A 22506-nucleotide genomic window follows, 5' to 3' on the forward strand; every position below is an offset into this window, starting at 1 on the left:
ACACTTCATTCAGATTTGTTATTGCATCAGGAATAAATTCAAAATGTTAGTGTTGTATCAGCATGAAATAATTCTCCAAAATTCTCAGACTCCTGATTTGTTCTAGACAATTATCATTTGTGGAAAACTACAAAAATGAACTTAAAATCTGCCATTGATCCAAATGCGTTGAAATGTTACATCTGTGGGATACATTTCTCCACCATGTCAATTTTGAAATGGTCCGCAATCTTGAGGAATCCGCAATTGCTGCTTGCAGCTATTTTTTTTATTATTATTATTATTTTTTTATCCCAGTAGCAGTATTGTATTCCTACTTTGTAGAAGTACAATAAATTACTAAGTCCTCTCTTTCTTTTCTTGTCTCTTTAGCTAACTGATGATGTGGAAGTCAGTTAGGGGAGTTAAGGTGGGTGTCCTGACTGAGTGAGGATACCAGACATGATGGTTTCTTCCCAGCTGATGTCCTGAATGTTGCTGTGATACTGGAAAGGGAGATTGTTTCAGAACGCAGATGTTCCTAATGCTCTTGCTATACTGCTTGGACTACTGTGTTCTGAACATTGAGTATCCCAAAGAACTACGATATACCTTTTGAGGTACTTCAAAGAATTTTCATGAAAATTGGAGAGCTGCACAGCAAGAGTTCACAATCTAAAAAATAAATTAATGCAGTGATGTAAAAATGGTGCAATGCAACCTTATTGTTCAGATTTTTTTTTTTCACATGAAGCTTGGGGGTTAGATCTTGATTACATAGAATTTGGAACTTTCACATTTGATAAAATGGTTAAATGGATATTTCAGCCAAAAATGAAAACTTGCTGATTTGCTCACCTTCAGGTCATCCATGATATGTATGCCTTTCTGTCTTCATCTGAACACAAACATGGGTCCATAAAATGCAAATGAATGGGTGCCAGAGCTTTCAGTCCAAACAGCAGATAAAGGCCACATCAGAGTAATCCATGCAATGACACCGTGTAAATTAATGTGTTCTGAAGCCAAATCAGAGTTGAAATGCATAGTAATTAACACGTGTTAAGGTGACTTCGAGTCTCTCTCTAACATGGCACAATCGGAAAAAATTTTATGCGGATGAATATCTTTGCAAAAGTCAGGCTACGGGGCCAAACATTTAAACCTCCACACAAACCTCACACTCACATATATTTGGAGATATGTGCAGAACTCATAGCTGTACCTGGCACCTTGTTAGTTTATCACAGTAATGTTGTCTAATTGCAGTAAAGTCGTCTGATCTCAGAATTTTCTAAGTAATGTTAGATGTCTGCTGTAATTCACCTCATTCAGCTGATCTTGGTAACGCTGACTGATTGGATTGAAACATAACAGAGATTAGAAAATACACATTCAGCATCATGATATGTTCACCATGAGATATTTATGCAACGCAGAAATTGTTGGCGTGTTCAGATTTTCAGTCTGCTTTGTTTGTTTTAGGTTTGGGTTTATTTGACTTTATTGTCTGTTCAGATTTCCTGGACAGAAATTAATCTTTGACACTGGCATAAAAAATATATCTTATCAGACAATACTGCACATCCATTTACGTTCCACATAATGAATCACATGGAACACACATTTGTTCTGAGTTTATGCATCCCGGTTCTTGATCTCGTTCTGTTCCCTCATTTGTGCTTTTGTATTATCCCTGCCACAGTTGATTGTAGATCACCTGACCTCCATCTATTTCTAGTTTATGTATTTTGATTCACGACTTAGATTTGTCTCCCTGCCTTTGCCCTTTTATTGCAATTGCATCCGTCTCAACTCTCCTCCATCCGCATTACATGACACCCAGTAGGGATCTAACTCTTGAGAATTTTAAATATCAGCCGGACAACTTGATAACTAACCATGTAGATAATAGATTAATATCAGATCAACAACTGGAATGTTTTACTCCCCTTTGAGAGACTGAAATAATTTCATTACTTCATCAAAATCAACTTGTATACTAGATCCCTTATCTACATGTTTCTTCAAACGGATAATAACAGAAGTAATCACACCCCTTCTAAAAATAATAAATTCTTCCCTTAGCACTGGCTATGTACCTAAATCATTTAACTAGCAGTTATTAAATCCCTGATTTAAAAAACCTGACCTTGACCCCTGTCAACTGTTCAGCTGTAGACCTATATCAAATCTCCCCTTCATCTCCAAGATCTTGGAAAAGGTTGTACACAGCAGCTATGCTTGTACTTACATAGGAACAACATTCATAAAATATATCAGTCAGATATATAGGCCTCATCATAGCACAGAGACGGTGCTGGTTAAAGTGGTAAATGTCCTTCTACTGACCTGATCAGGGTTGTCTCCTTGCTTGTGTTGCTTGCACTCTATAAAGCCACTGAATTATTTTTTAAATATCACAACAATAAAAAAAATTATACCAAAATAAATGCCTAAAAATCCAACAGTTAATTTTGTCTAAAATTTACATCTTGTTTGTGAAATAAGTTTATTTCATGAAAATATATCCTTAATATTTTTGATAAATCTCAATCAGAATATTTGATAATGGATTAATAATACTGATCAGTTTCAAGAGCTACAATTATTACCATTCTGTGTAAACTCTAGAGACTGTTGTGTGTGAAAATCCCAGGAGATCAGCAGTTTCTGAAGTACACAAACCAGTCCATCTGGTACCAACAACCATGCCACAGTTAGTCACAGAGATCACACGATGCAGTGAACATTAACTGAAACTCTTGATCTGCATCTGCATGATTGTTATTCTTTACGCTGTTGTCACATGATTGGCTGACTAGATAACTGCATAAATGTGCATGTGTACAGGGGTTCCTAATAAAGTGAGCGGTGGATGAAAATATTTTACATTGTAGTAATTTTTAGTGTGTTTTTAATCTCAAACCTCATTATTGTTAGTCTTTTAAAATAGTTTCACTGTGAATTTTTTTTTTTCTTTTAGAGAAGAATTCCTCAACAGAGGCACATCACAGCACATTAATGAATGGTACTGAAAGGTAATGAATGGTACTGAATGGTAAAGGCTTTCACATGTATAACCCTGATTAAAATGTTCTACCTGTCTGAGCTTTTGTATCTACCCAGATGGGATTTTTTAATGCATGGATGAAACATAAATTGTGCAGAATTACTCCCTCAAAATAGGAGTCGGGGGAAATAAGACAAATATGTTGCCTGTGCACTTCCGGATGTGTATGAATCAGTAAATTACCGGAAACATTAAAAGGAACAAAACCAACTGAATATTGCAAGAGCAAAGAACTTGCCTTACTTCAGAAATAAATGTTAATTGCAAAGGAAAACTTACAAAATGTATACATTATATTTCTCTGTGCTTTATTTTCAAGTGTAACATTTCTTTATGAAGTGCTTACTGTATGAGGTACAATTTTAAAAAAATCCTTTCATCTGTTAAAACTAAGGTCGTTGTCACGTATTCCACATATTGAAGGTTAGGACAGATGCAAGTGCAGATAAGAGCATTTAATAAAAAGAGACAGGTAAACAAATCCAAATCATAAGACAATAGCATGGTCACAAACAGGCAATGGGTCAGACGATCAGCAAACAGGCATAAACGAGGCAAGGCAAGAATTGAGAACGACAAACCAGAAACAAGATCAAAGAACATGAATCAAAACGAGGAACAGGGTACAAACGCTTGGTATGGTGATAACACTCAATACTATGTGAAGTGCAAAGAGACATGAGGGGTTCAAATCACAAACATAATCAGGGGTGAAACATAAGACAACTGAAACAGGGGCCGGAAGGCTGAGCGACGTCCTCAGCAGAGCATCAAAGCAGAGCATCATCCTCCATCAACTCTGCAGGCTGAACTTGGTTGTCCGTGTCAGCAGACTCGGGTGTGAGCAAAACTTGGTTGTCCATGTCAGCAGACTCTGGCGTGAGCATAAATTGGTTGGTTGTGATGTCAGTTTCAGAAGTGAACAGAACTTGGTTGGTCGTGACGTCTGTTTCAGGCATGAGGAGAACTCGTCCTGATTTATTATCTCAGCTCTCCCAGTGAAGAAGTTCTTTTGCTTATAATTAGGGGGCCAAACCCCAATGGTGTGTAGGCACCCTGTAGTGACTGTTTAATTCTTCTTATGATGATGATGATGATGATGATTATTATTATTATTATTATTATTATTATTATTATTATTATAATTATTAACAATAATAAGAAATATAATAGTAGTAGTAGTAGTAGTAGTACTATGGTTGAAGTTCAGAAGGTGCTGGAACCCTATTACCTTTGTTCATGTCCTTCTTCCTCTTCTTCTTCTATGCTGAAAGTCTATGGCAGCCCCTAGAACCGTATGGTAAATAGTTTTGAAATTTGGCACACTGACTGGGCAAAAGTCTAGCTTTTAGCGTCACCACTGGGTTAGGTACATTTTTACTTATAACTTTAGAAGCATTTGACATAGGAACTCTATGACGTCATATTCTGGATTTTCCACCATTTTCAGGTTTGTTTGTTGTTGTTTTGTTTTTTTTGAAAAAGCATGTAAAAGTTTTCACAGCTCACAATTTTTCTTCAACTCTCACCAAATTTAGCTGAGATGATCTGGAGACTCCACAAAAGCTATCAGAAATTGTTAAGATATTCTTCTGTAGAATGATGCCGAAGCTTCCAAACAGGAAGTGAGGTCTTATATTGACAACGGCTTAATGGATTGACATGAAACTTTTAACTATGAAGTTAAACATTTGAGATTTTTGAGCACTAGGGGGCACGAAAAGAAATTGTTTTTGCTATTTACTCTGGAACCATTTGGAATAAATTCTAATTTTATTCATTATTCTGGTGTCATCTGATTTTTACCGTCCACTATTTAAAAATTTTATGCTCTCTATGCTTTGACATTTTCACACCAATCTTGGCAGACAGATTAATTTTAATCTCCTTTGATTGCTATAATACCGAACATGTTTTTTCCATTTATTTTGTCATTTTTTTTCACCATTGTATAAATAGTCAAAATCTGCTTTTTACTATTTTGTCTTGCTTTTCAAGAAGGCCGAATACCGAACATGTTTTTTCCATTTATTTTGTCATTTTTTTCACCATTGCATAAATAGTCAAAATCTGCTTTTTACTATTTTGTCTTGCTTTTCAAAGAAAAAAATAAATTACAAAAACTACCATTTCAAAATATTTATTTAACACTGAACATTTTTTTTTAAAATTCCAGCAGTCATAGGCTACCAACAAGGCACAATATAACTTTAAATAAATAAATGAGTAAAATAAAAATATTTTTATGTGGTCATCTTTGAGCCCCTTGAATAGCCGATGTTAGGCCTATAACTGACTGGGTGTCACCTCCTCAAAGGCTTTGTGCAAAGGGGTACCCTTACAGGATGTGTGTGCTGCAACGGGGTGGATACGCCACACACACCATTCGATTTTACAGCCTGGATGTAGATTCCACCCCGGGCTCGAGTGTCTTGCAGTGACCCTTGGGCTCAGATCTTTTGAACAGGCCGTACCCTCAATATGACTGAGTGGGTATTCTCGTTCCCACAGCGTTGAGCTAATGCAACGTGGAGTTCCCTTTGAAAGGGAACATCTAGGTTACGCATTGAACCCTGTTCCCTGAGAAGGGAATGAGACATTGCGTAGCTTTGTCATACTGGGGCGTGCCTGTGACTTGCGTCTTCACTTCAGATAAGAGGCGGACTGCGTGGTTCACAGGTATCATTTATATATCACGTGACGTGCTTAATTGCCACATCACCTGATCAGGGCAGGCCTATAAATAGGCATGATGCTACACAAGCTTCAGATACTGGTCATGCACGAGTCCAGTGGTATACCATACATGCATGTAGCACAGTTGAAAAAGCAATGCTGGGGCCTACCAGGCATGCACAGCATACAAAGCACATTGAGCTCTGTAGCCTGATATTTTAACAAATGGCTCACATCATTTGGTGTGAAAGTCATTTTCATCATGGTATGAAATGCTTTATCTACAGAAACTGCACTGGTCTCACTCTCACTAACCCTCTCTAGAGTCTGGATGTGCACCTCTAATGCTGCAATCTTCTCCATCAGAGAGATAACTAATATACACATCACAAATAAAGCTATTAATAATAATGGAGGAAGAATGACTAAACATCCTGCACTCAACACACTGAATAAGCTGAACGTTTGCTATTCTTTGTCATAAATACTTGTCTTTCACTGAGAGAGGGAGAGGCAGAAATCCATTTTTCTCAGTTTTGTAATTTCTTCTGCTTTAAAGAGATTTCACATACAACTCCTAATAAACAAATCAAAATACTAAACAAACTAAATAACAAATAATTCTGCACTATTTCTGAGACTTCATAGAAAAATCAAAGACACAGTCTTATGTAATGTTTCCTGATGTAATGTTTTTCAGGTAATTGGACTGAGGTCAAGGTCATGTTCTTGTTGAGAGAGAACCTTTTGTTTGTTGTTCTGTTAGAATGAGTTAAGTTTGAGATGTGTGTGAAGTGTTTCAGTATTTTTAGTGCATTTTGGAGGTGAGGATAACTGCTTTGAGTTTTGAAAGATGTGTGAAATTAAATTAATTAAACAAAACTGATGAGAAACTGTTTATTCAGAGGATCTGATGCTGTAACGAGTTTCTGAAACTTTCTGAGACATATACACACACATGAGGCAGTAAATAAGTCAATATTTCTATTTCATCTTTCATATTATTTTATTTATCCCAAGTCTTAAAGTGCTTTCCGTAGAACAGATCAAAATAAAACTCGTTGTAATATTCATACAGTATACAGCCTGAAGCAGGAAATTGTTTAATCTAGGGAAAATATTTATACATTCATCTTGATCACCAATAAAGACAGATTATTACAACTGAGGCTTTCTTTAAACATGAATATGAATATGAATGATTAGCAAAGCTATTAATAATGCTAAAAATAATACTAGTAATAAACACTGACCTAGCATGAAGGTAAAATGCGAGATGTTAATAATTCAAACAGTTGCATTGTCTAAAACCTGAGCCTGTATCTGAACGGGATGTCCTGCGTTGGCTGCATCATCCCGAATCCCCACCGCCTCACATCGATGTCTGGGATCTCTTCATCTGGGTTCTTCAACTCAAAGTCAAAATATGTGAGCATGAGGAAGACGAACTGCTTGAGCTCGTTGATGGCGAAGAACCTCCCGGGACACACGCTGACCCCGGCACCCCACGGCATGTTGTAGTACTTCACTTTCTTTCCTCCTTTGTAGAATTCTGTCTTTTTTCTGCCATCGGGTGTGAGGAAGCGGTTGTATTTGAAGGTGAGTGGATCAGGGTGCACCTCTGGGTCCATCTGGACAGCGGTGTAGGGGAAGAGGGACACACGGTCACCTTTGCGGATCTTGTATTCGTGGCCGTTGTCCATTTTCAGGCTCATGTCCTCCAGAACTGCTCGTGTGAGCATAGGAGCAGCCGTCATGCGCAGGCTCTCATCCACTGCACTGTCCAGAACCGGGGTTTTGAGAAGCATGTCTCGGGTCAGGTTAATCAACGGGCCACCACGCTTCACCTCCTGTCCGGTTTCATGCAGAACCTCATCGAGCTCGCTCTTCACCGCTTTCATGGCCTCTGGGTGCTTCATGAGGAAGAGAAGAAGCCAGAATGATGCAGGACCTGTGTTACCCTGGGATGCCCACAGGAGGATGAACATGTATCTGTCCAGCATGGACTCATGCATTCCACGCTCGGCACGCATCTGCTGTGATTCAGATACCCAGCCGCTAATGTTCTCTTTGGTGTTCACCTTCTCCACAGCGAGGACTTTACAGAAAAGCTTCTTCAGTCTCTCTGCTTCCATTTTCTCAGAAGGTCCCAGAACTCCATAGGCCAGCTTTGGGAAAAGTTGATCATATTTACGGAACTCATAAAAGAGCTCATTTGACTCCTTTCGGTCAACTTCCTTTGCTTTATCCACGCTTCCTGCAGTTTTGCCTACTTCATTTCCAAAAAGCGCCAGATATCCGGCTCGAAACACGATGTTATAGCAGTAAGCAAAGAGCCCATCCTCCTGCCACGGTCGGTCATCATCATTTCCAGGCCCAATGTTGTGCAACATGAGGTTCTGTAGGTTGTTCATCATGGCTTGTGTTATCACCACCAGGCCATCACCCATCAGATGCTTGTTGCTGGATGCCTGAATGAGCTTGTGGTCATCTTCTAAGGGATGGTAGCCAAAAACACGCTGGACCAGGTGCTTAGCGAACTCATTAAAGTCCAGTTTGGCCCGGGCCTCTTTAACCACCGAGCCGAAGGACAGTGGGTCTGTGAGGAAAGTGAAATAAAACCCTCCCAGCTGAACAGTGAAAATATCCCCGTGCTTCTTTCTCATCCTCTCTAGAAACTTTGCAGTGTCCCTCCTGAACTCCAGGACGTGTCCCAGCCATGGAAGAGGGCCTTTATCCAGAGGAGGTTCTCCAGACCTTCGACGACGAAAGGCTCCAAGGAGGTAAAGTCCCCCAAGCAGACAGAGAAACAAAGCAAAAAGAATTTGAAGCACAAAGCTCATGTTGTTTCTTTTCTCTCTCTCTCTCTTTGTGTGGTGTGTGTACTCTCAACACTTCCTCCAGCTTCTCCCTGTTTAAACTCTGTGTTCAGACTCCGCCCCTCTACTGTACTTTGAATTCCAGTGCAGTGCTATCCTATCATCTCAGGTATGAAAACAAGATGTTCCGGTTTTTTTGTGTGTGCAAACCCACATTTCTTCATTCAAGTGAGAATTGGAAAATCTCTGACCTACCAGTAGGGACAATCCGTTTGAACCGCTCTCATAATTATTACTCAGAAAATCAGTGTTTTTAATCTCAAACCTCATTATTGTTAGTCTTTTAAAATAGTTTCACTGTGAATTTTTTTTTTTCTTTTAGAGAAGAATTCCTCAACAGAGGCACATCACAGCACATTAATGAATGGCACTGAAAGGTAATGAATGGTACTGAATGGTAAAGGCTTTCACATGTATAACCCTGATTAAAATGTTCTACCTGTCTGAGCTTTTGTATCTACCCAGATGGGATTTTTTAATGCATGGATGAAACATACATTGTGCAGAATTACTCCCTCAAAAAAAGGAGTCGGGGGAAATAAGACAAATATGTTGCCTGTGCACTTCTGGATGTGTATGAATCAGTAAATTACCGGAAACATTAAAAGGAACAAAACCAACTGAATATTGCAAGAGCAAAGAACTTGCCTTACTTCAGAAATAAATGTTAATTGCAAAGGAAAACTTACAAAATGTATACATTATATTTCTCTGTGCTTTATTTTCAAGTGTAACATTTCTTTATGAAGTGCTTACTGTATGAGGTACAGTTTTAAAAAAAATCCTTTCATCTGTTAAAACTAAGGTCGTTGTCACGTATTCCACATATTGAAGGTTAGGACAGATGCAAGTGCAGATAAGAGCATTTAATAAAAAGAGACAGGTAAACAAATCCAAATCATAAGACAATAGCATGGTCACAAACAGGCAATGGGTCAGACGATCAGCAAACAGGCATAAACGAGGCAAGGCAAGAATTGAGAACGACAAACCAGAAACAAGATCAAAGAACATGAATCAAAACGAGGAACAGGGTACAAACGCTTGGTATGGTGATAACACTCAATACTATGTGAAGTGCAAAGAGACATGAGGGGTTCAAATCACAAACATAATCAGGGGTGAAACATAAGACAGCTGAAACAGGGGCCGGAAGGCTGAGCGACGTCCTCAGCAGAGCATCAAAGCAGAGCATCATCCTCCATCAACTCTGCAGGCTGAACTTGGTTGTCCGTGTCAGCAGACTCGGGTGTGAGCAAAACTTGGTTGTCCATGTCAGCAGACTCTGGCGTGAGCATAACTTGGTTGGTTGTGATGTCAGTTTCAGAAGTGAACAGAACTTGGTTGGTCGTGACGTCTGTTTCAGGCATGAGGAGAACTCGTCCTGATTTATTATCTCAGCTCTCCCAGTGAAGAAGTTCTTTTGCTTATAATTAGGGGGCCAAACCCCAATGGTGTGTAGGCACCCTGTAGTGACTGTTTTCTTCTTCTGATGATGATGATGATGATTATTATTATTATTATTATAATTATTAACAATAATAAGAAATATAATAGTAGTAGTAGTAGTAGTAGTACTATGGTTGAAGTTCAGAAGGTGCTGGAACCCTATTACCTTTGTTCATGTCCTTCTTCCTCTTCTTCTTCTATGCTGAAAGTCTATGGCAGCCCCTAGAACCGTATGGTAAATAGTTTTGAAATTTGGCACACTGACTGGGCAAAAGTCTAGCTTTTAGCGTCACCACTGGGTTAGGTACATTTTTACTTATAACTTTAGAAGCATTTGACATAGGAACTCTATGACGTCATATTCTGGATTTTCCACCATTTTCAGGTTTGTTTGTTGTTGTTTTGTTTTTTTTGAAAAAGCATGTAAAAGTTTTCACAGCTCACAATTTTTCTTCAACTCTCACCAAATTTAGCTGAGATGATCTGGAGACTCCACAAAAGCTATCAGAAATTGTTAAGATATTCTTCTGTAGAATGATGCCGAAGCTTCCAAACAGGAAGTGAGGTCTTATATTGACAACGGCTTAATGGATTGACATGAAACTTTTAACTATGAAGTTAAACATTTGAGATTTTTGAGCACTAGGGGGCACGAAAAGAAATTGTTTTTGCTATTTACTCTGGAACCATTTGGAATAAATTCTAATTTTATTCATTATTCTGGTGTCATCTGATTTTTACCGTCCACTATTTAAAAATTTTATGCTCTCTATGCTTTGACATTTTCACACCAATCTTGGCAGACAGATTAATTTTAATCTCCTTTGATTGCTATAATACCGAACATGTTTTTTCCATTTATTTTGTCATTTTTTTTCACCATTGTATAAATAGTCAAAATCTGCTTTTTACTATTTTGTCTTGCTTTTCAAGAAGGCCGAATACCGAACATGTTTTTTCCATTTATTTTGTCATTTTTTTCACCATTGCATAAATAGTCAAAATCTGCTTTTTACTATTTTGTCTTGCTTTTCAAAGAAAAAAATAAATTACAAAAACTACCATTTCAAAATATTTATTTAACACTGAACATTTTTTTTTAAAATTCCAGCAGTCATAGGCTACCAACAAGGCACAATATAACTTTAAATAAATAAATGAGTAAAATAAAAATATTTTTATGTGGTCATCTTTGAGCCCCTTGAATAGCCGATGTTAGGCCTATAACTGACTGGGTGTCACCTCCTCAAAGGCTTTGTGCAAAGGGGTACCCTTACAGGATGTGTGTGCTGCAACGGGGTGGATACGCCACACACACCATTCGATTTTACAGCCTGGATGTAGATTCCACCCCGGGCTCGAGTGTCTTGCAGTGACCCTTGGGCTCAGATCTTTTGAACAGGCCGTACCCTCAATATGACTGAGTGGGTATTCTCGTTCCCACAGCGTTGAGCTAATGCAACGTGGAGTTCCCTTTGAAAGGGAACATCTAGGTTACGCATTGAACCCTGTTCCCTGAGAAGGGAATGAGACATTGCGTAGCTTTGTCATACTGGGGCGTGCCTGTGACTTGCGTCTTCACTTCAGATAAGAGGCGGACTGCGTGGTTCACAGGTATCATTTATATATCACGTGACGTGCTTAATTGCCACATCACCTGATCAGGGCAGGCCTATAAATAGGCATGATGCTACACAAGCTTCAGATACTGGTCATGCACGAGTCCAGTGGTATACCATACATGCATGTAGCACAGTTGAAAAAGCAATGCTGGGGCCTACCAGGCATGCACAGCATACAAAGCACATTGAGCTCTGTAGCCTGATATTTTAACAAATGGCTCACATCATTTGGTGTGAAAGTCATTTTCATCATGGTATGAAATGCTTTATCTACAGAAACTGCACTGGTCTCACTCTCACTAACCCTCTCTAGAGTCTGGATGTGCACCTCTAATGCTGCAATCTTCTCCATCAGAGAGATAACTAATATACACATCACAAATAAAGCTATTAATAATAATGGAGGAAGAATGACTAAACATCCTGCACTCAACACACTGAATAAGCTGAACGTTTGCTATTCTTTGTCATAAATACTTGTCTTTCACTGAGAGAGGGAGAGGCAGAAATCCATTTTTCTCAGTTTTGTAATTTCTTCTGCTTTAAAGAGATTTCACATACAACTCCTAATAAACAAATCAAAATACTAAACAAACTAAATAACAAATAATTCTGCACTATTTCTGAGACTTCATAGAAAAATCAAAGACACAGTCTTATGTAATGTTTCCTGATGTAATGTTTTTCAGGTAATTGGACTGAGGTCAAGGTCATGTTCTTGTTGAGAGAGAACCTTTTGTTTGTTGTTCTGTTAGAATGAGTTAAGTTTGAGATGTGTGTGAAGTGTTTCAGTATTTTTAGTGCATTTTGGAGGTGAGGATAACTGCTTTGAGTTTTGAAAGATGTGTGAAATTAAATTAATTAAACAAAACTGATGAGAAACTGTTTATTCAGAGGATCTGATGCTGTAACGAGTTTCTGAAACTTTCTGAGACATATACACACACATGAGGCAGTAAATAAGTCAATATTTCTATTTCATCTTTCATATTATTTTATTTATCCCAAGTCTTAAAGTGCTTTCCGTAGAACAGATCAAAATAAAACTCGTTGTAATATTCATACAGTATACAGCCTGAAGCAGGAAATTGTTTAATCTAGGGAAAATATTTATACATTCATCTTGATCACCAATAAAGACAGATTATTACAACTGAGGCTTTCTTTAAACATGAATATGAATATGAATGATTAGCAAAGCTATTAATAATGCTAAAAATAATACTAGTAATAAACACTGACCTAGCATGAAGGTAAAATGCGAGATGTTAATAATTCAAACAGTTGCATTGTCTAAAACCTGAGCCTGTATCTGAACGGGATGTCCTGCGTTGGCTGCATCATCCCGAATCCCCACCGCCTCACATCGATGTCTGGGATCTCTTCATCTGGGTTCTTCAACTCAAAGTCAAAATATGTGAGCATGAGGAAGACGAACTGCTTGAGCTCGTTGATGGCGAAGAACCTCCCGGGACACACGCTGACCCCGGCACCCCACGGCATGTTGTAGTACTTCACTTTCTTTCCTCCTTTGTAGAATTCTGTCTTTTTTCTGCCATCGGGTGTGAGGAAGCGGTTGTATTTGAAGGTGAGTGGATCAGGGTGCACCTCTGGGTCCATCTGGACAGCGGTGTAGGGGAAGAGGGACACACGGTCACCTTTGCGGATCTTGTATTCGTGGCCGTTGTCCATTTTCAGGCTCATGTCCTCCAGAACTGCTCGTGTGAGCATAGGAGCAGCCGTCATGCGCAGGCTCTCATCCACTGCACTGTCCAGAACCGGGGTTTTGAGAAGCATGTCTCGGGTCAGGTTAATCAACGGGCCACCACGCTTCACCTCCTGTCCGGTTTCATGCAGAACCTCATCGAGCTCGCTCTTCACCGCTTTCATGGCCTCTGGGTGCTTCATGAGGAAGAGAAGAAGCCAGAATGATGCAGGACCTGTGTTACCCTGGGATGCCCACAGGAGGATGAACATGTATCTGTCCAGCATGGACTCATGCATTCCACGCTCGGCACGCATCTGCTGTGATTCAGATACCCAGCCGCTAATGTTCTCTTTGGTGTTCACCTTCTCCACAGCGAGGACTTTACAGAAAAGCTTCTTCAGTCTCTCTGCTTCCATTTTCTCAGAAGGTCCCAGAACTCCATAGGCCAGCTTTGGGAAAAGTTGATCATATTTACGGAACTCATAAAAGAGCTCATTTGACTCCTTTCGGTCAACTTCCTTTGCTTTATCCACGCTTCCTGCAGTTTTGCCTACTTCATTTCCAAAAAGCGCCAGATATCCGGCTCGAAACACGATGTTATAGCAGTAAGCAAAGAGCCCATCCTCCTGCCACGGTCGGTCATCATCATTTCCAGGCCCAATGTTGTGCAACATGAGGTTCTGTAGGTTGTTCATCATGGCTTGTGTTATCACCACCAGGCCATCACCCATCAGATGCTTGTTGCTGGATGCCTGAATGAGCTTGTGGTCATCTTCTAAGGGATGGTAGCCAAAAACACGCTGGACCAGGTGCTTAGCGAACTCATTAAAGTCCAGTTTGGCCCGGGCCTCTTTAACCACCGAGCCGAAGGACAGTGGGTCTGTGAGGAAAGTGAAATAAAACCCTCCCAGCTGAACAGTGAAAATATCCCCGTGCTTCTTTCTCATCCTCTCTAGAAACTTTGCAGTGTCCCTCCTGAACTCCAGGACGTGTCCCAGCCATGGAAGAGGGCCTTTATCCAGAGGAGGTTCTCCAGACCTTCGACGACGAAAGGCTCCAAGGAGGTAAAGTCCCCCAAGCAGACAGAGAAACAAAGCAAAAAGAATTTGAAGCACAAAGCTCATGTTGTTTCTTTTCTCTCTCTCTCTCTTTGTGTGGTGTGTGTACTCTCAACACTTCCTCCAGCTTCTCCCTGTTTAAACTCTGTGTTCAGACTCCGCCCCTCTACTGTACTTTGAATTCCAGTGCAGTGCTATCCTATCATCTCAGGTATGAAAACAAGATGTTCCGGTTTTTTTGTGTGTGCAAACCCACATTTCTTCATTCAAGTGAGAATTGGAAAATCTCTGACCTACCAGTAGGGACAATCCGTTTGAACCGCTCTCATAATTATTACTCAGAAAATCAGTGTTTTTAATCTCAAACCTCATTATTGTTAGTCTTTTAAAATAGTTTCACTGTGAATTTTTTTTTTTCTTTTAGAGAAGAATTCCTCAACAGAGGCACATCACAGCACATTAATGAATGGCACTGAAAGGTAATGAATGGTACTGAATGGTAAAGGCTTTCACATGTATAACCCTGATTAAAATGTTCTACCTGTCTGAGCTTTTGTATCTACCCAGATGGGATTTTTTAATGCATGGATGAAACATACATTGTGCAGAATTACTCCCTCAAAAAAAGGAGTCGGGGGAAATAAGACAAATATGTTGCCTGTGCACTTCTGGATGTGTATGAATCAGTAAATTACCGGAAACATTAAAAGGAACAAAACCAACTGAATATTGCAAGAGCAAAGAACTTGCCTTACTTCAGAAATAAATGTTAATTGCAAAGGAAAACTTACAAAATGTATACATTATATTTCTCTGTGCTTTATTTTCAAGTGTAACATTTCTTTATGAAGTGCTTACTGTATGAGGTACAGTTTTAAAAAAAATCCTTTCATCTGTTAAAACTAAGGTCGTTGTCACGTATTCCACATATTGAAGGTTAGGACAGATGCAAGTGCAGATAAGAGCATTTAATAAAAAGAGACAGGTAAACAAATCCAAATCATAAGACAATAGCATGGTCACAAACAGGCAATGGGTCAGACGATCAGCAAACAGGCATAAACGAGGCAAGGCAAGAATTGAGAACGACAAACCAGAAACAAGATCAAAGAACATGAATCAAAACGAGGAACAGGGTACAAACGCTTGGTATGGTGATAACACTCAATACTATGTGAAGTGCAAAGAGACATGAGGGGTTCAAATCACAAACATAATCAGGGGTGAAACATAAGACAGCTGAAACAGGGGCCGGAAGGCTGAGCGACGTCCTCAGCAGAGCATCAAAGCAGAGCATCATCCTCCATCAACTCTGCAGGCTGAACTTGGTTGTCCGTGTCAGCAGACTCGGGTGTGAGCAAAACTTGGTTGTCCATGTCAGCAGACTCTGGCGTGAGCATAACTTGGTTGGTTGTGATGTCAGTTTCAGAAGTGAACAGAACTTGGTTGGTCGTGACGTCTGTTTCAGGCATGAGGAGAACTCGTCCTGATTTATTATCTCAGCTCTCCCAGTGAAGAGGTTCTTTTGCTTATAATTAGGGGGCCAAACCCCAATGGTGTGTAGGCACCCTGTAGTGACTGTTTTCTTCTTCTGATGATGATGATGATGATTATTATTATTATTATTATTATTATTAACAATAATAAGAAATATAATAGTAGTAGTAGTAGTAGTAGTACTATGGTTGAAGTTCAGAAGGTGCTGGAACCCTATTACCTTTGTTCATGTCCTTCTTCCTCTTCTTCTTCTATGCTGAAAGTCTATGGCAGCCCCTAGAACTGTATGGTAAATAGTTTTGAAATTTGGCACACTGACTGGGCAAAAGTCTAGCTTTTAGCGTCACCACTGGGTTAGGTACGTTTTTACTTATAACTTTAGAAGCATTTGACATAGGAACTCTATGACGTCATATTCTGGATTTTCCACCATTTTCAGGTTTGTTTGTTGTTGTTTTGTTTTTTTTTGAAAAAGCATGTAAAAGTTTTCACAGCTCACAATTTTTCTTCAACTCTCACCAAATTTAGCTGAGATGATCTGGAGACTCCACAAAAGCTATCAGAAATTGTTAAGATATTCTTCTGTAGAATGATGCCGAAGCTTCCAAACAGGAAGTGAGGTCTTATATTGACAACGGCTTAATGGATTGACATGAAACTTTTAACTATGAAGTTAAACATTTGAGATTTTTGAGCACTAGGGGGCACGAAAAGAAATTGTTTTTGCTATTTACTCTGGAACCATTTGGAATAAATTCTAATTTTATTCATTATTCTGGTGTCATCTGATTTTTACCGTCCACTATTTAAAAATTTTATGCTCTCTATGCTTTGACATTTTCACACCAATCTTGGCAGACAGATTAATTTTAATCTCCTTTGATTGCTATAATACCGAACATGTTTTTTCCATTTATTTTGTCATTTTTTTTCACCATTGCATAAATAGTCAAAATCTGCATTTTACTATTTTGTCTTGCTTTTCAAAGAAAAAAATAAATTACAAAAACTACAATTTCAAAATATTTATTTAACACTGAACATTTTTTTTTAAAATTCCAGCAGTCATAGGCTACCAACAAGGCACAATATAACTTTAAATAAATAAATGAGTAAAATAAAAATATTTTTATGTGGTCATCTTTGAGCCCCTTGAATAGCCGATGTTAGGCCTATAACTGACTGGGTGTCACCTCCTCAAAGGCTTTGTGCAAAGGGGTACCCTTACAGGATGTGTGTGCTGCAACGGGGTGGATACGCCACACACACCATTCGATTTTACAGCCTGGATGTAGATTCCACCCCGGGCTCGAGTGTCTTGCAGTGACCCTTGGGCTCAGATCTTTTGAACAGGCCGTACCCTCAATATGACTGAGTGGGTATTCTCGTTCCCACAGCGTTGAGCTAATGCAACGTGGAGTTCCCTTTGAAAGGGAACATCTAGGTTACGCATTGAACCCTGTTCCCTGAGAAGGGAATGAGACATTGCGTAGCTTTGTCATACTGGGGCGTGCCTGTGACTTGCGTCTTCACTTCAGATAAGAGGCGGACTGCGTGGTTCACAGGTATCATTTATATATCACGTGACGTGCTTAATTGCCACATCACCTGATCAGGGCAGGCCTATAAATAGGCATGATGCTACACAAGCTTCAGATACTGGTCATGCACGAGTCCAGTGGTATACCATACATGCATGTAGCACAGTTGAAAAAGCAATGCTGGGGCCTACCAGGCATGCACAGCATACAAAGCACATTGAGCTCTGTAGCCTGATATTTTAACAAATGGCTCACATCATTTGGTGTGAAAGTCATTTTCATCATGGTATGAAATGCTTTATCTACAGAAACTGCACTGGTCTCACTCTCACTAACCCTCTCTAGAGTCTGGATGTGCACCTCTAATGCTGCAATCTTCTCCATCAGAGAGATAACTAATATACACATCACAAATAAAGCTATTAATAATAATGGAGGAAGAATGACTAAACATCCTGCACTCAACACACTGAATAAGCTGAACGTTTGCTATTCTTTGTCATAAATACTTGTCTTTCACTGAGAGAGGGAGAGGCAGAAATCCATTTTTCTCAGTTTTGTAATTTCTTCTGCTTTAAAGAGATTTCACATACAACTCCTAATAAACAAATCAAAATACTAAACAAACTAAATAACAAATAATTCTGCACTATTTCTGAGACTTCATAGAAAAATCAAAGACACAGTCTTATGTAATGTTTCCTGATGTAATGTTTTTCAGGTAATTGGACTGAGGTCAAGGTCATGTTCTTGTTGAGAGAGAACCTTTTGTTTGTTGTTCTGTTAGAATGAGTTAAGTTTGAGATGTGTGTGAAGTGTTTCAGTATTTTTAGTGCATTTTGGAGGTGAGGATAACTGCTTTGAGTTTTGAAAGATGTGTGAAATTAAATTAATTAAACAAAACTGATGAGAAACTGTTTATTCAGAGGATCTGATGCTGTAACGAGTTTCTGAAACTTTCTGAGACATATACACACACATGAGGCAGTAAATAAGTCAATATTTCTATTTCATCTTTCATATTATTTTATTTATCCCAAGTCTTAAAGTGCTTTCCGTAGAACAGATCAAAATAAAACTCGTTGTAATATTCATACAGTATACAGCCTGAAGCAGGAAATTGTTTAATCTAGGGAAAATATTTATACATTCATCTTGATCACCAATAAAGACAGATTATTACAACTAAGGCTTTCTTTAAACATGAATATGAATATGAATGATTAGCAAAGCTATTAATAATGCTAAAAATAATACTAGTAATAAACACTGACCTAGCATGAAGGTAAAATGCGAGATGTTAATAATTCAAACAGTTGCATTGTCTAAAACCTGAGCCTGTATCTGAACGGGATGTCCTGCGTTGGCTGCATCATCCCGAATCCCCACCGCCTCACATCGATGTCTGGGATCTCTTCATCTGGGTTCTTCAACTCAAAGTCAAAATATGTGAGCATGAGGAAGACGAACTGCTTGAGCTCGTTGATGGCGAAGAACCTCCCGGGACACACGCTGACCCCGGCACCCCACGGCATGTTGTAGTACTTCACTTTCTTTCCTCCTTTGTAGAATTCTGTCTTTTTTCTGCCATCGGGTGTGAGGAAGCGGTTGTATTTGAAGGTGAGTGGATCAGGGTGCACCTCTGGGTCCATCTGGACAGCGGTGTAGGGGAAGAGGGACACACGGTCACCTTTGCGGATCTTGTATTCGTGGCCGTTGTCCATTTTCAGGCTCATGTCCTCCAGAACTGCTCGTGTGAGCATAGGAGCAGCCGTCATGCGCAGGCTCTCATCCACTGCACTGTCCAGAACCGGGGTTTTGAGAAGCATGTCTCGGGTCAGGTTAATCAACGGGCCACCACGCTTCACCTCCTGTCCGGTTTCATGCAGAACCTCATCGACCTCGCTCTTCACCGCTTTCATGGCCTCTGGGTGCTTCATGAGGAAGAGAAGAAGCCAGAATGAGGCAGGACCTGTGTTACCCTGGGACGCCCACAGGAGCAGAAACATGTGTCTGTCCAGCATGGACTCATGCATTCCATGCTCAGCACGCATCTGCTGTGATTCAGATACCCAGCCGCTAATGTTGTCTTTAGTGTTCATTTTCTCCACAGCAAGGACTTTCCAGAAAAGCCTCTTCAGTCTCTCTGCTTCCATTTTCTCAGAAGGTCCCAGAACTCCATAGGCCAGCTTTGGGAAAAGTTGATCATATTTACGGAACTCATAAAAGAGCTCATTTGACTCCTTTCGGTCAACTTCCTTTGCTTTATCCACGCTTCCTGCAGTTTTGCCTACTTCATTTCCAAAAAGCGCCAGATATCCGGCTCGAAACACGATGTTATAGCAGTAAGCAAAGAGCCCATCCTCCTGCCACGGTCGGTCATCATCATTTCCAGGCCCAATGTTGTGCAACATGAGGTTCTGTAGGTTGTTCATCATGGCTTGTGTTATCACCACCAGGCCATCACCCATCAGATGCTTGTTGCTGGATGCCTGAATGAGCTTGTGGTCATCTTCTAAGGGATGGTAGCCAAAAACACGCTGGACCAGGTGCTTAGCGAACTCATTAAAGTCCAGTTTGGCCCGGGCCTCTTTAACCACCGAGCCGAAGGACAGTGGGTCTGTGAGGAAAGTGAAATAAAACCCTCCCAGCTGAACAGTGAAAATATCCCCGTGCTTCTTTCTCATCCTCTCTAGAAACTTTGCAGTGTCCCTCCTGAACTCCAGGACGTGTCCCAGCCATGGAAGAGGGCCTTTATCCAGAGGAGGTTCTCCAGACCTTCGACGACGAAAGGCTCCAAGGAGGTAAAGTCCCCCAAGCAGACAGAGAAACAAAGCAAAAAGAATTTGAAGCACAAAGCTCATGTTGTTTCTTTTCTCTCTCTCTCTCTTTGTGTGGTGTGTGTACTCTCAACACTTCCTCCAGCTTCTCCCTGTTTAAACTCTGTGTTCAGACTCCGCCCCTCTACTGTACTTTGAATTCCAGTGCAGTGCTATCCTATCATCTCAGGTATGAAAACAAGATGTTCCGGTTTTTTTGTGTGTGCAAACCCACATTTCTTCATTCAAGTGAGAATTGGAAAATCTCTGACCTACCAGTAGGGACAATCCGTTTGAACCGCTCTCATAATTATTACTCAGAAAATCAGTGTTTTTAATCTCAAACCTCATTATTGTTAGTCTTTTAAAATAGTTTCACTGTGAATTTTTTTTTTCTTTTAGAGAAGAATTCCTCAACAGAGGCACATCACAGCACATTAATGAATGGCACTGAAAGGTAATGAATGGTACTGAATGGTAAAGGCTTTCACATGTATAACCCTGATTAAAATGTTCTACCTGTCTGAGCTTTTGTATCTACCCAGATGGGATTTTTTAATGCATGGATGAAACATACATTGTGCAGAATTACTCCCTCAAAAAAAGGAGTCGGGGGAAATAAGACAAATATGTTGCCTGTGCACTTCCGGATGTGTATGAATCAGTAAATTACCGGAAACATTAAAAGGAACAAAACCAACTGAATATTGCAAGAGCAAAGAACTTGCCTTACTTCAGAAATAAATGTTAATTGCAAAGGAAAACTTACAAAATGTATACATTATATTTCTCTGTGCTTTATTTTCAAGTGTAACATTTCTTTATGAAGTGCTTACTGTATGAGGTACAGTTTTAAAAAAAATCCTTTCATCTGTTAACACTAAGGTCGTTGTCACGTATTCCACATATTGAAGGTTAGGACAGATGCAAGTGCAGATAAGAGCATTTAATAAAAAGAGACAGGTAAACAAATCCAAATCATAAGACAATAGCATGGTCACAAACAGGCAATGGGTCAGACGATCAGCAAACAGGCATAAACGAGGCAAGGCAAGAATTGAGAACGACAAACCAGAAACAAGATCAAAGAACATGAATCAAAACGAGGAACAGGGTACAAACTCTTGGTATGGTGATAACACTCAATACTATGTGAAGTGCAAAGAGACATGAGGGGTTCAAATCACAAACATAATCAGGGGTGAAACATAAGACAGCTGAAACAGGGGCCGGAAGGCTGAGCGACGTCCTCAGCAGAGCATCAAAGCAGAGCATCATCCTCCATCAACTCTGCAGGCTGAACTTGGTTGTCCGTGTCAGCAGACTCGGGTGTGAGCAAAACTTGGTTGTCCATGTCAGCAGACTCTGGCGTGAGCATAACTTGGTTGGTTGTGATGTCAGTTTCAGAAGTGAACAGAACTTGGTTGGTCGTGACGTCTGTTTCAGGCATGAGGAGAACTCGTCCTGATTTATTATCTCAGCTCTCCCAGTGAAGAAGTTCTTTTGCTTATAATTAGGGGGCCAAACCCCAATGGTGTGTAGGCACCCTGTAGTGACTGTTTTCTTCTTCTGATGATGATGATGATGATTATTATTATTATTATTATAATTATTAACAATAATAAGAAATATAATAGTAGTAGTAGTAGTAGTAGTACTATGGTTGAAGTTCAGAAGGTGCTGGAACCCTATTACCTTTGTTCATGTCCTTCTTCCTCTTCTTCTTCTATGCTGAAAGTCTATGGCAGCCCCTAGAACCGTATGGTAAATAGTTTTGAAATTTGGCACACTGACTGGGCAAAAGTCTAGCTTTTAGCGTCACCACTGGGTTAGGTACATTTTTACTTATAACTTTAGAAGCATTTGACATAGGAACTCTATGACGTCATATTCTGGATTTTCCAACATTTTCAGGTTTGTTTGTTGTTGTTTTGTTTTTTTTGAAAAAGCATGTAAAAGTTTTCACAGCTCACAATTTTTCTTCAACTTTCACCAAATTTAGCTGAGATGATCTGGAGACTCCACAAAAGCTATCAGAAATTGTTAAGATATTCTTCTGTAGAATGATGCCGAAGCTTCCAAACAGGAAGTGAGGTTTTATATTGACAACGACTTAATGGATTGACATGAAACTTTTAACTATAAAGTTAAACATTTGAGATATTTGAGCACTAGGGGGCACGAAAAGAAATTGTTTTTGCTATT

The 22506-nt window shown here is 39.6% G+C and overlaps 3 protein-coding genes across 3 annotated transcripts; all 3 read right to left on the minus strand.

Annotated features, from left to right (window-relative positions):
• Positions 1-6603: 6603 nt before the first annotated feature.
• LOC128610596 (5-beta-cholestane-3-alpha,7-alpha-diol 12-alpha-hydroxylase-like) lies at positions 6604-8713 on the minus strand. Its single transcript, XM_053630008.1, has one exon. It carries the CDS (start codon positions 8569-8571, stop codon positions 7033-7035), a length of 1539 nt encoding a protein of 512 aa, XP_053485983.1. The 5' UTR covers positions 8572-8713; the 3' UTR covers positions 6604-7032.
• Positions 8714-12547: 3834 nt separating this feature from the next.
• LOC128610595 (5-beta-cholestane-3-alpha,7-alpha-diol 12-alpha-hydroxylase-like) lies at positions 12548-14651 on the minus strand. Its single transcript, XM_053630006.1, has one exon. It carries the CDS (start codon positions 14508-14510, stop codon positions 12972-12974), a length of 1539 nt encoding a protein of 512 aa, XP_053485981.1. The 5' UTR covers positions 14511-14651; the 3' UTR covers positions 12548-12971.
• A 4028-nt stretch (positions 14652-18679) lies between these two features.
• On the minus strand, positions 18680-20486 carry LOC128610597 (5-beta-cholestane-3-alpha,7-alpha-diol 12-alpha-hydroxylase-like). The gene has a single exon (XM_053630009.1). The coding sequence runs from the start codon at positions 20344-20346 to the stop codon at positions 18808-18810; it is 1539 nt and encodes a 512-aa protein (XP_053485984.1). The 5' UTR covers positions 20347-20486; the 3' UTR covers positions 18680-18807.
• Between the last annotated feature and the right edge of the window lie 2020 nt (positions 20487-22506).

This window comes from Ictalurus furcatus, chromosome 7 (genome assembly GCF_023375685.1).
Source record: "Ictalurus furcatus strain D&B chromosome 7, Billie_1.0, whole genome shotgun sequence".
In the NCBI taxonomy this organism is placed as follows: Eukaryota; Metazoa; Chordata; class Actinopteri; order Siluriformes; family Ictaluridae; genus Ictalurus; species Ictalurus furcatus.